General features: G+C 30.7%; 2 protein-coding genes and 1 long non-coding RNA gene across 3 annotated transcripts; 1 reads left to right on the top strand and 2 right to left on the bottom strand.

The window, feature by feature from the left end:
• Positions 1-753: 753 nt before the first annotated feature.
• On the bottom strand, positions 754-5054 carry LOC130818697 (endoglucanase 11-like; the record flags this gene model as incomplete). The annotated part of the gene is made up of 5 exons (XM_057684856.1): positions 754-1395; positions 1989-2243; positions 2344-2544; positions 3255-3467; positions 4884-5054. Coding segments are annotated over 5 exons (1482 nt in total), but the record flags the coding sequence as incomplete, so codon positions are not given.
• Positions 5055-7159: 2105 nt separating this feature from the next.
• LOC130818696 (stigma-specific STIG1-like protein 4) lies at positions 7160-7690 on the bottom strand. The gene has a single exon (XM_057684855.1). It carries the CDS (start codon positions 7688-7690, stop codon positions 7160-7162), a length of 531 nt encoding a protein of 176 aa, XP_057540838.1.
• Positions 7691-10219: 2529 nt separating this feature from the next.
• On the top strand, positions 10220-12957 carry LOC130818338 (uncharacterized). The gene is made up of 3 exons (XR_009043949.1): positions 10220-10892; positions 11702-11775; positions 12195-12957. It is a non-coding gene; the product is annotated as an uncharacterized LOC130818338 (long non-coding RNA).
• The last annotated feature ends 3812 nt before the right edge of the window (positions 12958-16769 follow it).

The raw sequence follows: 16769 nt of genomic DNA, 5'->3' as shown, positions 1-16769 counted from the left end.
TTCTTTACACTAGACCATATAACACACTAAACTAAATCAAATTGGATGAGACGGACCATTCTGGTTTAGTTTAGTCTGCGATGTTTTTTTATTTCTTTTTCTAAAATAAAGTACTTTGTTTGTGCAAATATTACGCACCTCCAATTGAATCTACTATAATAAGTAAATAAATTATTTTGTTATTTAAAATATATTTAGCTCACTTTAATTACCTTAATCCAATTAATTAAAATTCAAACAAGCTGAAATATAAAATACTCCCTTTGGTTCCTTTTCTTTTTGTCCATTTAACTTTTTGAACAGTTTTCAAAGTAAACTTTGAGTTTCAATATCTTTAAGTACGTATCATAAAAAATTGTAAAAATTATATATTAAAAAACTTTCCATCAAGACAAATCTAACAAGATCCCACGTGAATATATTTTATCTTCAATATATACTTCAAAAATCAAATTTAAAATTTTCTCTCCTAAAGTGAAAACTTAAAGTGAATAAACAAAAAAAAAGAAAAAGAGTATGTGAATTTAGAGATGACAGACGAGGGTTTCGTACTGCAAGTATAACTATGATTCTATGAGGACTTACCTACTCAATATCCATCAGCCTCATACTTGCTCGCTTCATACCTACTCAACTGATTACCCACCCATGTTATACCCACCCATACCCATCTTATATAATTTATAAAAAAAATAAATTTAAAAATAAATAATCTTAATTTTTTCAAATTAAAGTCCCTCCAATTAAATTTCACTAAACATAAGAATGATTAATAGGAAGAGTATATAAACTATGTAATTTAGCAAGAACCCCAACTAAAGGGGCAACATTATATGTACAAGCCTCAGTTTGAGGATAATTGCTCCTCTTATCAACAAACTCATCTTGATCATTGGGCCCACCAACGAGTGCTCCATTCAAAACATTATGATTTGGATTTGGATGTCCATACCAATTATTGTATCCCTCAGTACACCCAATAAATTCCTTATTGACTCTAAAGGATGGGACTGATGCACCCCTATGATGGACTCTTAATGGGTATTTGGGCCCAAGCCCGACCAAATAGCTAATGCCCATTGGGTTAGAGCCCAAAATATAGTCTACTTGTGATTTGACAAGGGAGAACATTTGTTGCGAGTTCACTTCTCCAAGGGCGCAATTTAGAGTTTGACGCGTCGTTTGAAGGTAATGAGAATAGACTGAAAGAAGAAACGCTGCGTTTGATACATATTGCATATTATTCCATTTACGGGTGTATAGTAAACCTCCTGGGGTGCGCTTTACATTGTTGACTTTGTTTTTGTTGAGAAAGCCACAAATGTAGTGTTCTGCTTTTGATTTGTATTGATTTAATATTTGCTTGTGTTTATCATTCTTCCCATCATTTACCAACTATAACAAAAAAAAAAGAGAGTTTATTTAGTTATAGTATAGATGGATAATATTAAGATAACAATTAGGGTTGATTATGATTTAGTTGGACTCGCTTTCAAATTCTAATTAAGAGTTTATTTCTTATCATTAGAGATTCAATAAGTCTAGATCTTATTCAAAATACAACCAGTCTCCTGAGAGACAACAGGCCCAGTCCATTAAAACTTTACGCCTATTTTTATTCTACATTTTCTTTTATGAGCCGACCCGATCATAAATGGTCTCTCAAAAAGACCGTCTCTCACAAAAATTTGTATTCAAAATAAATAAACAAGGGTTTACCGCTTTTTAGCCCACATATATACCCATATATATACGTGACTTATAATCATTTTGAGAACTTTTTACCCAACTCAAACCATGAAATTATATCTAACCAAAATCCACTTTGAAATCTTTTTCATCGACTCTGAACTTTAAAATTGTAAAAATAGTGGACAAAGGGTTTTAGTCCAAAGTTAGACATTATATTTTTGAATTTTTATTATAATTTTAACTAAGTCTGACCCAAATCATAAAAGTATACCCATATGATACTTATAAAACATTACCATGGAAGCAATAATTTGAACACCAGCATATTTGATATCCCAACTAAATTCATTTACAGCCCAAGTAACTCCTCCAAATAAAGCAGCATTATTGATGACATATTCCAAATAATTCACATTTTTTGTGGCCATGTATAACCACAAAGCTCCCCATAACAACTCATCTTTATACCCACTATATGAAGGGTAATAACCCTTTACTTCTTTTATACTTTCATCATATTTCCCTCTATAATTGTCACCAAACTTAAATAACTGTAAAAAAAAAAAAAGCAAAAAATAACCCAATTAAACATTAATAATAAAAACAAAATTATTTATATTTGACATAAAATACATATTTCTTAGTGCTTACTTGTTGAGCATGGTCCAAAAGCATGTTAGAGTAATGTGGGTTAGTTGTCCTAAACACTAAGGACGCAGCTGCCATTGCTGCCGCCGTCTCTCCGGCTACTTCCGATCCCGGATTTTTCTCGTCGATCTTGTAAGCTCGTCGTGATGTTGTCATATCTTCTGGTCGTTGCCAACAATAGTGATCGGTGTAGCCATCACCTACCTAATCTACATGACCATCGATTAGCAAAGGCAAAGTCGACTACCACCTAGGGTTTCAATTTTTTTTTGGGTCTAAAAAATGCAATTTTATGTACAAGACTGATATTAACTTGAATTAAATTTATAATATAATTTATATTTTTTTGCTAAGTATCATGAGTTATTAGTATTTTTTTATAAAATAGTTAGAACAAAAAAAATATTATTTATTACCCATTAAATTTTTAGAGGATTCTTTTATCTTTTGCTAAGAGCCAAAAGTCCAAAAGTAGGGTATGAGGCGTTGAATGTAACACAACTTTATCTTGTAGTTCTAAATTCTAATAGTAATGATGTGTATTAGCGTGATTTTTCAACTAATTAAATACATTATCATATTATTGTTAATTATAATTCAAAATAAAGAGAACTATTAATATTTGGCTCTATCAAGATTCAAGAATGAAGAGATGATATTAAACTAATGGAAAGAACATATATATGAAATTGTGTTAAAACTCGAAAAATAGTTAAAAAAAGAGAGTTTAAGGGGGTCAAATGTATATACTCTTGTATTTTATAGATCCTTGATCATATTAGCTAGTCAGTATCATATAAAATTACACGTAAATAAAAAACACAGTTGATCTAATGAGTTAATTAGATTATAATTCAAAATTAAAAAAATAAAATTTTTTATCTTAGACGAGTAATACAGTAAAGTATGCAAACCTGGACCCACAAGAGAGTAGGATGAGTATGAGCTTTGATGAAATAATCAGTTCCCCATTTAATTGCTTCAAGGGCATGAACATATTCTCCAGCATTCATAATGTCTTTCCCGTTTTCAAGAACACTCCATGATAGCATTGTCATTGTGAAAGCCATGGGTAGTCCGAATTTCACATTATCACCCGCATCATAATACCCACCAACCAAATCAACCTATCAGAGTCAAAGTTAGAGTCAACATCTCAGTGTTCCGGACAAGTCAGAGTACGGAGGGAGGAGAGTGGTGAACAGATCATACTCGTGTCCCTCCAAGGAAAAGACAATGAGAAATGCGCACACTCAGTTATTTATATTATGTATATATTAATGTAAACTTACATAAAATGTAACATGCATAATGATTTATTTAGTATTTTTCTTAACTTTTTAAAAACTTCAGAAAAATAGATAAATAGTTCGTTGTATATGTGGGACCGAATGTTAGTCCGTAAAGAAAATTTTTGAACATAAGATGGAAGTTATAGAAAGGTGTATGCTGAGGTGGATGTATGGGCACACTTTGATAGATCGAATTAGGAAACAAGAGTTTAGGGACAAACTAGGGGTAACCCCTATATCTGGAAAAATGCGCGAAAATAGATTGAGGTGGTTTGGCCATATGCAGAGAAAGACTTTCGGCGCACCGGTAAGAAGGGTAGAAAGCATTATTGTAGAGGGTAAGAGGAGTCGAGGAAGACTCAGGAGAACTTGGGGTGAGCAAATAAGAGTTGATTTGTATGAGTTAAACCTCTATGCGGATCTGACTAGGAATAGGAGCAATTGGAGACGCCATATCCATGTCTTAGATTATTGATGTCCTCTTAGTTTACCTTTTTAGTGTCCTTAACCTCCTGCTTTTAACGTCTCCTTTCTATTAACGCTTTGTTTTCTTTTGTAGTGGTTCTTATTTTTATAGGCATTTAAGTTATCTTTCACGTGTAATCACGTCTCTTTATCTTCTTCGAGCCGGAGGACTCCTTTGGCTGCGCTCTCCTTTATGGGTATAAGTTGCCGCTGTCTTTCCCTCCCCAGACCCTGGCCTTAGTTTCTATGAGCAGGATATACTGGGTAGGATGACGATGAAGTATACAAAATTTAAAAATTATTATTTTGATTATAAGCATATATGTTTAAATTGCTTGTTATATCCACCATATACTTAGTTGAAAAAACAATCAAATACGTTCTTAAAAATACTTCACTAATAAATTTATAATGTGTAATAAAGACACCATCAATATAAAGTATAAACATATAATAAAGATATATAGTCAAGACATTTTAAATTTGTCACATCTCTAAACCGATACACGACTATTCAATTTTACTCGTGCTCACGGAAAAATTCAGAATCACATCTCTAAACCGATACACGACTATTCAATTTTACTCGTGCTCACAGAAAAATTCAGAATAATAATATTAAATATTTATCTCAACATCTATACAAAACCAACTTTATTGTTATTAATTTATTTAATTTTATGTCATACAATTTAATATTAATAAGATTTTTAATCAAATAACTCAGGTAAACCCGGGTCTAAATTCCCCCTTTAAGAGACACGATCCCATGTACATATGACTTACCCCTTGTTGAAGGCCATCAAGGAGACCAGAATGAGATCTCCAAGCAACTCTTTGGTTATAAGGTAAATGCCCTGAACGCTGCGCTTCAAAGTACAATAAACTCTTAGAAAGAGCTTCCCCATAATTTTTTGAAGTAAATTCAGAGAAAGAAAAGGGTATAGTTGCAAATATAAATAAATTAAAAATAATCAACATTATATCTTCCATTTTATTTTGATTTAAAAGTTCTCTAATTGTATTATACATGAACTATTTATTAAGGAGATTGTTTAATCAACATGTTGATGGAGTAGAAAAGACAATTACCAACTCTTTTATGTAATAAAAATAATATAAGGTTCATCTAATCCAAATTTGGTTGAATTTACTTTAGTATATAGAAATATATAAATTAAAGCGTGGTATATATAGATTAAGATACTGGATGTTTTACCATTAAGGCAATATTATTCCTTAATTTGTTAACACTTGGTGGATTAAATTTGATATGGAAGAAAATATGATTTAATTCCTTTTTTTACATAATAATTTTATTTACGCCTTATTACATAAGGTTATACCTTCCTTTAATAATCTAAATTACTTTCTCTAGAAAATTAGGTCTTGTTTCAGTTGTAGTATCAAGTTTTGCCTTTTTTTACGCAAGGTCCTAAGTTCGATTCTTAGATAACCCTCCCTTCTCTGAGTCTATTTTATAACTCAAAAAAAAATTAACTTTCTCTATTTAAAATTATTTGCAACATAAATTTTTATATTTATTTTTTTGGTAAATTTCACATGGTAGCATCGAACTTTTATGAAACGCCGTGGTAGCAATTTTGTAAGATTTTTCCACATAGTATCCTATTTATGCCTTATTTATCTATCGTAGCATTTTCCGTTAAATTCTTATGTATTTTCCGTTTAATTCTTATCAATTTCCGTTTAATTCACATTTTTTATGTTTTTACCCTTATTAAGTGTTGGTTGTTGTTTTTGTAATTTGCTCTAAACCAATTTTATGCTCTCAAATGTTTATTTCGCCATTTTGACGTTTAATTCACCGTTTAATTCATCAACGCTATCGAATGTTTAGGAAAAATTATAAAAACAACCAACACTTAATAAGGGTGAAAATGTCAAAATGGTGAATTAAACGGAAATTGACAAGAATTTAACGGAAAATGCTACGGTAGTTAGATAAGGCATAAACTAGATGCTACCATGTGGAAAAATCTTACAAAAGTTCTGTCACTGGCGTTTTATGAATGTTTAATGCTACTATGTGAAATTTTCCATTTTTTTTATTTTACTATATTACTAGTATAGATGTCCGTGTAGTGCACAAGTATATAAATGTAGAGATATAAAAAATTTAATTTAAAGTGATGTAAGTATATAATGATTTACAAGGAAAATAATAAAACATTTTCCTTGTATATCTATTATATCTATCTATTGATTTTTGAATGAAATTCTTATATGATGTTTTTTACTATCAAGTTCCTTTATAATGTTGTTTGAAGTTCAATTAGGAGTACTTAAAATTAAATTTAAGTTTTTGAACATGACAATTAAAACAAAAAGTCATTACTTTAATTAACCAAGTATTTATTTCAATATAATAATTTTTTTCTTATTGACAAAAATATTTCTAAATGATGAATAGTTAATGCATTAGAAATAAATAAGAATGATATACTTCCACCGATTTTTTAGTCTCACCCAACATTATTTCTCCACTTTCTTATTTTACATTTTGCGGCCAGTAAACGAAAAAAAACATAGTCATGTAATATCTTGTTTTATTCCTCTCGACGCATATTTTCATAATATCAAATTTATATAGTTTAGTTGTGTATAACTCGAAATATAATCAATTGAAAAAAGCATAAAAAGGAGTTTAGGTGCAAATAAAAAAAAATGGAGAGAGTATAATAGTTAATTAAAGATGATTACAAACGTACTATCATCATCTAAACCTTGTTAATATCTCACAACCAAAAACAAAAATTATTAAAAAATTCACTATTACTTGAATAACAGTACACAACAATTATAACCATAAAATAGCTAAAAAGAATAAAATTAAGTTACAGAACAATAAAATTTGAATAATAATAATTGACTTGAGTCAAATTACCATTATTTAAAAGAACACTATTATCATTATCATATCTAGTGTATTTCATTGATAGAAATTATGATCCAAAACAACATTAATCACCAAAAATAAAACATTAGTATGATGCAATATATGAAAATGGTCTTGCTTAAATTAATGCCTTCAATCTTTATCATTCCTTCTTCAATTTTTTTTGAGTAGTTGGAGATCCAGGAGGGGAAGGTAATGGGAAAGGGAAAGGGAAAGGTGGGCCAGGCAAAGTTGGTGGGAAAGGAAATGGAGGAAAGGGTTGAGCATAACCACACAACCCAAAAACACATGGTCTTCCTATTGCACACCTATTCCAACATTTACCACAATGAAAAGGATTAATGTTTACATTCATACATAAACCATTACAACATTGCCATGTAAATGGGCATCTTATGCCACAAAAACCGCAATTTAGAGGATCCGATATGATCTCAACACAACGATTCATACAACATAATCTTCGAGGAGGAACTTGCCCGAACGAACAAATCCAAGGCCTATTCCAACATCCTTGCGCTTGAGCTCGTGGGTTAAAAACCCGTTTAAGCCATGGAGAAGACGTAGAGTTTTTGGTAATGTTTAAACCTGATTCAATACTATTAAATTCTGCATCTACTTGTGCTATTATTGTTACTAAAAATAGATAAATAGTACAAGCTATCTGCTTCATGTTAAGTTGTATAATTATTTTGCATCATTTGCTTAAATGATTTTCTTGTGACTTATATAGAATTTTATAAGCAACTAAATTTGAGGCATTCATGTTTTTCTTACATGATTAACTTATATTCTCGTGATGTTGTAGTGAGTGACATTAGGGTTTATAAAGTAACTAACTAATCATGTGATCTAATTGAAATTGAAATTATTATCTTGCTAGATTGAAAGTATTAAATTAGAAGTCTATGCCTTTTTAAGGGTCTTTTTTCTTATTTTCTACACAAATTTTAAGGTATAAATAAAATTAGTCGATGACTTAAATATAATAATAAATGTGACTGTGTAAAGAATATTTTGCATTATATTTTTTCTGTTTTGGTTTTATTTTTTTATGTTGAATATTCGGAGATATTAAGTAAAGGACTTTTGTATGAGAGTAATAATAAGATAGATAGTATGCTATTATTTTTTCCAAAAAGCTATAGCTTTGATGAATTTGGTTTTGTTAATTAGTAATCTAAAAGTTTGAAAACTTAATGAGTTTGAGTATTGCTTTGATATTAGAAATTCTTATTAATCAAAAAGGAAATTTTACATGGTAGCATCTAATTTTCATGAAATTTTTTTGTTAAAAAATTATTATATTCAACTTTTCGTTATCAAATGATACATAAGTTGTAGATAATCTATACTCTCTAGTCTCTAGGCGGAAATTTCTAATCAAATAATCAATAATCAATCAATCAATCATCAATAAAACATACTAATAAAGAAACGATTTGGGACGCGTATTACGTTCTCATTAAAAAAACTTCCCCATTTTTTCTACTCTTGACATGAACACTTTCGATGATTGACTTGATCTTTAAAGAAATAATTAGCTCATTAAAAATATAATATTTTTTGATTGAATATAAATATATTTCCTTTGTGTAAACCTATAAATTTTATTCATCGCCCGATATTAGTAACAGCGGATCATTCATTATCACAATTTTGGGTAAAAAAAAAATCGTATTTTGGAAAATATATTTGTTAAATGCTTACTTTGATAATTTTTTATTATAAAAAACTTTTTTTTTCTAATTTTCACAAAATCTTGGCTCTAAAATGATAACAATAGACAAGGCTCACAGTAAATATTATCAATTAATAATCAACCATTAATCAATCAATAATCAATAAAATAAAATATGTCAATGAAGAAACAACTTGGGACACGTATCACGTTATCAGTAAAAAAAATTTCGCCTTTTTTCTACTGTTGAGATGAAATCTTTTAATGTTTGACTTGATATTTAAGGAAATAATAAGCTCATTAAAAAATATAATATTTTTGATTGATTATAAATATATATATATATATATATATATATATATATATATGTATATATATATATATATATATATATATATATATATATATATATATATATATATATATATATATATATATATGTATATGTGTATATATATATATATATATATATATATATATATATATATATATATATATATATATATATATATATATATATATATATATATATATATATATATATATATATATATATCCTTATAAAAACCTATAAATTTTTTATCCCAAATCTGAACTAAAATTTATGTTTGCTTCATTAAGAAGTGATCCAACAATAAAAAGACAAAAATAAAATATTTAAATTTTTTATTTTTATATACACAATCTTAAGTCTTAAGCTCTAAATTTATATTATATTTTTATATTTAGTTTTATATATTTTATTATTCTTTTTATTTTTTTATATATTCATACATGATAAAATCTAGAAATCAGATTAAAATATAATATATTGATGAAAAATCTAAAATCTTTCAATGATGGGATCATTGAAAAAGAATTGGTTTTTTTATAACAAACAAAGTATTCTATTGCATGTTAAAATTGTAGTGAAATTTAATAAAAACTGTTGATCGACATTTTTCGACTTACTTGGGTGTTTTCATCAATATAATATAGATTAACGATAATCAATTTAAAATTTTTTTGATTGATGGTAGTTTTTTGTCTATTTTTTAACATATATGTTTTAATATAATTGTAAACTATCTTATTTCTTCCCTTTGTCAATTATATTATTATAACAAATACCGCAATCCTTAAACATCGCCATCTTTTTCATTTTATCGCCACCCCCAATGAAATTACGAATTTACCCATGGACTTTTAAAAATTATGATTTTGCCACTGGATTTAAAATTTCCTATATATAGTCCAATTTAACTAAACAACTCCTTTATGACACTCAAAAAACAAAATTACAACATAAAATTTTTGGAGCAAAAACTAAGAAATTCAATCCGCAAAAAATTAATCGAGGTAATTTTTATTCGAATCGTATTATTTTAAATTTTTTATAGAAAAAAAAATATATGCAGTCGCAAACGTGCGACTGAGCCGTGGTCCAGCCATGGTTTTCCTGCGACTGAACCACGGTTGGCTCGTGGTTTTCCTGCGATTGCTTTTTTTTTTTTTCGTTTTTGTAACACCCTTGAATTTCCAACCCCTTAAACGAAACCAGAATCGTGAAGGAAGGGAGGAAATTCGGGTGTTACATAAAAAGAAAAGGGAAAATAATTAGAATAAACGCTAAAGATTAATTAAAAAGGGTGAGTAAGTGGAAATTTCGGCAGCATCTGTAACATTCAGGAAAATTAATATTTTAAGACGAGTAAGTTTAAGATAATTATCAGTGATTTTAAATACACATGACATGAAACATTCTCAATTTAATTTCTCACGTCTTTTCCTTTTCTCTTAATATAAAAAATAATAATAATAAAACCCTCCTCTTTCTCTCTCACACTCAAATGAACTCAAAAGAATCAGCAGCATCACTCCATTAAACACATTGGAATCTCAAGAACCCTTATCTTCCTCCTTTCTCTCGCCATTCCCTCTGAAAATGGCAGTATCACACTGAACTTCGTCAACTAATAGTCGATCTCCTTCCCTTCATGACATTCTCTTTGAATCTTCAAACCCGTATTTCTCTAAATTTCTATGAAGAAAACGTCAATGGCTGCGAGGGCATGACCGTTCTTCTTTCCTCTGATCTTCGAAGGACCTGCGTGTGTGCGAAAATGGCTAATTGATCTTTCTTGCTCCTTCCTCTGAAATTCGAAGCAACATCAATTATCTGTTCTTTGGTGTCTTTTCAAAACAGTCACAACAGGTGCAATCTCCTTCCTTATTCATTCCCATGACTTTCGAAAGACCCTAAACAACACAAACCTTTCGATTTGCTTCTCAAAACAGGCGGTAATCAACACCTTGGGTGGGATTTCGAAATTTCGAACCCATTGTCTTCGAATTCTGCCAAAAATGATGAAACCAAATTCAATTTTGCTTCTGTTTTTAATTGTGCACCAAAATCCTTATTTTGCTTCTGATTCTTGTAAATTCCATTTCATTATGATACCTATTATTAGTGCTCATCAAGATCTTGTAGCCTCATGAAAGTGATATGAAAATTTCAAGAATTAGTATGGGTATGCTTGTTCATATTGAATTAGATGGACTTGTGGGCTGAGATTAGATTAATGGATATGGAGATTTAAGATTGGTTAAGAAACATTTGTTATTGATAAATATAGATCAATGTGAAGATGAGAACTTATTGTGGATTATAATTTTAGTAGAAGACTACTCTAATGATTTAATTTTCATTAGTTTAGTAATCTTGGATGTTTCTTTTGAATCTTGTTAATTGAGGAGTTAAATGTTTAAATTGGTGTTAATTAGATGAATTAATGGAGGATTATGAATGTGCTAAACCTAGAATGTTGAAAAATCTAGATATGGTTATGAACTTTACTTTATTATAAAGTATTGAGGATTAAAACATGTACTGTTAAGGTAAATAGGAATTCTAAAATATGACCTTAGTTTTATCTATAGTCATAGAGGAGATGTAATAAGTTATGTGTTAGTAAAGTTGTATCGAACGCTCTTGAGTGATGTTATGATCTTGTTATTCTTCAGGAAACGATTTCTCTGCGCGCTCTTTCTAGTTGATAGCTGCGAATCGATCACGGCTCTTTGAAGCGTCGTCTTTGGTGAGTAGTAGCAGTCCCTTAGAGGGTCTGATCAGACTACTTTCTTGAAAATAAATCCTTTTTACTAAAGCTCTTTGAATTGGAAATTATTAAGGCAAATGTTGTTGTGAATGCTTATGCTGATATTATGATATGGTCAATGGATCGGGCTTGCGAGCTGGTCATTGACGGAGTTGAGAAACATTGTTCCCAGCTCCCTGTTTGAAGCAAATTGTCATTGAGATATTGATTAGCTTCACCCGAGAGTGACATAGCCTTAGAGCTATGGATGTTCCTCTCAACTAGACTCCCTGTGCGCACATAGATCTAGGGAACTGATGTTACTTTTAAACCTATGATTTGAATTACTGTGTTATGTTGTTTTGGATTGTTACTTCTCATTCAGTTTAATCTGACTTTCTGTTGTTTCCAACTTTTAGTTTGTCTACAGATCGGAACCAGACGGGAATAATGGATTAGCGGAGGTGATTAGTGGTTCCAAGGATGTATATTGAGCTGAGCACTTAGGAATTTGTAGTTTTGTATTAGGATTTTGGATAAATGTATATTTGTTTTGGTTGTGTTGGTTATATCGAACTTGTAAGAATTGTATGATTAGCTGTTTTAGTTAGATGTGCTGTTTGAAAATTAGCTGAGTTAGTCACGTTAAAGAGCTTGTGACCCTTTGCTTGAGTTTTGGAAGTGTGATTTCAGTTTCTTGGGAAACGAATCCAGTGATGACCCTGTTTACCCAGTCAACGGTAAGTCGGGTTGTTACAGCATCTCTGCTAAAAACTGAGGATGTGATGAGAATATATATATGGATAACATAACTAAAATAATCTAAGGCCTTTAATGCTTTCAAAAATACGTCACGACGGAAAGAATCATCGTCGGCTCCTCAAATCATCAACTCTAACGAGGATCGTGGTTCCAGTGTTAACGCATCGATCTGACGGGTACTCAAGGTGTATTTTCACTACTATACATCCAAAAATTACGCAGCGGAACTATGGATTATACAAGGAGTCACATGGCTCCATACAAAAGAAATTTACACATTCCCAAAAGAAAACTTTACAAGTAATATAGCTGCTATAAGCATTGGACTATTTGTATAAAATTGTTACGATCGTACTCCACTCTTTCCCCCAATGCATAGCAAAAAGAGCTCTTATACCTGTCATGTCAAGCTATAATCCTCCTGCTGCTCAACATAATGACCATAGTCAGATGTGTCATAGCAGGAACATCATAGAGAGTCATGAACAAACAACAACAAACACATACACGTCAGTAATTAATGAACTTACAACAATTAAAGTCATCGAACAAAACTGTAGGCAACGATATAGTATGGCAATAACGAGTCTACTCATTTCTGTCTAAACACCTCTATTTATTCATAATTTCTCTTTCAAACTACTAATCTTTCGAGGTATATTCAAGGTAGTGGATCCTCTCTCTATTCATGGCATAGTGACACGGCCATGGGCGTTATCGGCCTCCCAGCACCATTGGCAAAGTATGAGCTCATGCCCCCTCCAGCTGACCCTCTCGGGTCCTACCTTCGGGAAAAACTAACACATTGGGGTACTAAACCAGTGAAGAGGCCACCATATTGGGGTTTGCAAGGCCCACGTGGTAACACCTCAGTCAAGGGGCGTTATCGGCCTCCCGGCGCCCAATGACCCAAGCATGCTCATACCCCCCTTACAGTGGTCCCGTCGAACCTACCTAGGGGACTATTAAATCAACTAGACATAATCCAGCTGAGTCACGCCAACTAATCATAAATCAAGGCTCAATAATTAGGAAAAACACTTCGATACTACACACAACCATGGCGCGTTCTCTACTATATAGAAATATGTTCTCACAGTCTCTTAATGCTTTCATTCTACTTGCCTATATCTCTATTATGACTATACGCCAGCATAATTAACTTTGTGGCGCTCTATAATTCTAATACGATGTACATAATCGTGAAATATTGATAATACTTTGTAACGATAAACATGATAATAATTTACTGCGTGTATGTACCTGCAAGCGTCACTGCACAACCAAGAGTTACAAAAATCACCCAATTAAGTTCTACATTCCTCTTATGAACTGGGAACCTATACAAGTTATGAGCAGAACTAATAAGTTCCCTTAACTACTTTGCCATACCAAACTAAATACGAAAGTAACCGCTATCACCCATTCAACATGAGTTTTCAATTACTCTAACACGCACACAACTCATTCAATACAAGTCAAAATCATTAGCTCAACACAACATAAGTCTTTCCATCTACTAAATCAACAATCAAGTAAGCTTTCACAACAATAAAGTGCATTTTATGACAATTTCTACAAACCAATGAGGCTCAAAGTATAAGGCCTCGTCACTATGAAATGTCCTAGGCTACTAGCACTTGTATAACAAGATCAACACTAGCAACTTATGATGATATTGATGTTAGTGATAGCCTCAAGTTGTGATATCGTTTACTACAATGTACAAGATTACTCATGATGACAAGAAGGCATCAAAAGAAACACTTCCCCAAATAATTCGAAACAAAAATGGCAACAATGGTTTCTTCCTACTTCAACAATGATAGTATTCAACTTTAATTACCACGACCATACCACAATTGACTAACAATAATACTCAATAACATAACAATATCCACCATCATCTTTACAATACAAGTGACAATTAACACCACTTTTGTGACTAATACTCTCAATTATAACAACTATTATCACCTATTCACAATCAAATCATATATTCAAATCTCATACCAATCTATTCAAGTTTTAAAACATCCCCAAGCACAAAAGTAGTACAATTATTATCACTTCTATTCATACTTTAACTCTAATTCATAGCTATATTCAAATCATCACTTAAACTCTTACCCATCATATGATTTAATAGAAATAAAACAAAAATCAACACAAAATCCATAAACTTGATACAAATTCCCATTCCAAACAATGAAAATCAATTAGGGAAAGAAGATGGCTTACAAAGATGGGACTAGCAAAAGGGATGAAGGGGGTAAGTAGAGGTTGTAGTGGTGGATAACAATTGATGGTCGTGTGGGGTGGTGGAGCAACCACCACGTGGCTGCTGACTTGCTGGCGGTACACAGATCAGCCGGCTGCTATTGGAGAGCGCGCAGTTTGCTATGCTGCTGCCTGGGGCTGCTCGTGGAAGGGAAGAGAAAGGGCCGGCTGCGGTAGAGCGTGACTGTGCGTGAGGGAGGCTGCTGCTGTGGCGGTGGTGCACGGTTTCATCCGTGAGTGAGGGAGAAGGGAGAATAGAGAAGAGAAGGAGAAGAGGAGGAAGGAGTGACGGCATGGTCTTGTGAGCGTTTAGGGTTTCATGTGTTTTTATACTGTTTTTTTTAATTATTATTATTATTATTATTATTATTAGGCTTATTTTATTTATTTTTATCTCGATTCATTTTCTTACGAGACCCAACTAAAAGACTCACCTTCGTGGGTTAACACATTTTAATAAAATAATCATTTTTATTCGAACCTCTTTATTTGAGAAGTCGTAACTATATTTTTAATATATATATATATGTTAACATTTAAATCCGTATATGAAAGAAATTTATTAAAACTAATTCAGAAATAATTAATAAAATTGTAAAATCTTTAAAAGTTGTTAAAATATTAAATAATTTCATTATTAAAATCTCTGGGTGTTACAGTTTTTTTATGAATAATTATTATTAATTTTATTTATATTATTATTGTTATTACTATTATTATTATTGTTATTATTATTATTATTATTATTATTATTATTATTATTATTATTATTATTATTATTACTATTATTATTATTATTATTATTATTATTATTATTATTATTATTATTATTATTATTATTATTATTATTATTATTATTGTGATTGTTATTATTATTATTATTATTATTATTATTATTATTATTATTATTATTAAATTTTTATTTTTGTTTTAATTATTATATTTAATTTATTTTTTTAAATATTTATTATTATTATTATTATTATTATTATTATTATTATTATTATTATTATTATTATTATTATTATTATTATTATTATTATTAACTTTTTTATATTCTTTTGAATATTATTTTTATTATTTTTGTTGGTGATGTTGTTGTTGTTGTTATTGTTATTGTTAGTAAATTTTTCTTTAATTTTATTTTTAAATATTGTGTTTGTTATTAGTGTTATGATTACTATTATTGTTTGTGTTATTATTGTTATGATTATTATTAATGTTATTATTTTTGTTAATATTGTTATTATTATTATGATTATTGTCAATTTAGAAAATTAATTACAATAATAATAATAATAATAATAATAATAATAATAATAATAATAATAATAATAAATATATTTGTTGATAATGATTAGTTAAATATTGTTGTTGCTAATTAATTATTGTCTTTTGGTCATGTGGTTAATTTAACGTAACGTTTTATTATGTTTATTTATTAATAATAGTTCATTAAATTATCAAAAATTGTAGTAAATGACTGGTAATTAAGGAAAAGGAAAGGGTTTTTTTAGACACTTGTTGAGCGGTAATAGTTCTAGGCCTACCCTGCTCAGAGGGGACCCTCATGAGAGGGAGGTAACGGGTTCTGCTAGGAAGGCTACGTAGGAAGAGGCTGCCAGACACAGTGAGGCCCAATGGTCGAGTACGCTGAACCAAGTGCGTACTCCTTTTTGATGATCAGGCTAGCAGCCTCCAGAGTAGTTGGGGGGTTTCTAGTGATGATGATGATGCTGATGATGTTGAGTACCTAGGCGATGTTGTTCACCCAGTGGACTGGACTGTTGTCCGGGGTTCGACGGGAGATTCGCACGTTCCGGCCCTAGTTCTTCAGGCGCATCTGAGCGCGCCGGACGTAGTCTCGTCGATAATGAGCCGCCACGGGGGAGCAGGCGCTCACAGTCCGCTGGAACGAACTGGTTAGTCACATCGCCTCAGCTCGGGGGTCC

The sequence above is a fragment of the Amaranthus tricolor genome, chromosome 7 (genome assembly GCF_026212465.1).
Source record: "Amaranthus tricolor cultivar Red isolate AtriRed21 chromosome 7, ASM2621246v1, whole genome shotgun sequence".
In the NCBI taxonomy this organism is placed as follows: Eukaryota; Viridiplantae; Streptophyta; class Magnoliopsida; order Caryophyllales; family Amaranthaceae; genus Amaranthus; species Amaranthus tricolor.
This window is presented reverse-complemented; position numbering and strand designations above follow the sequence as displayed.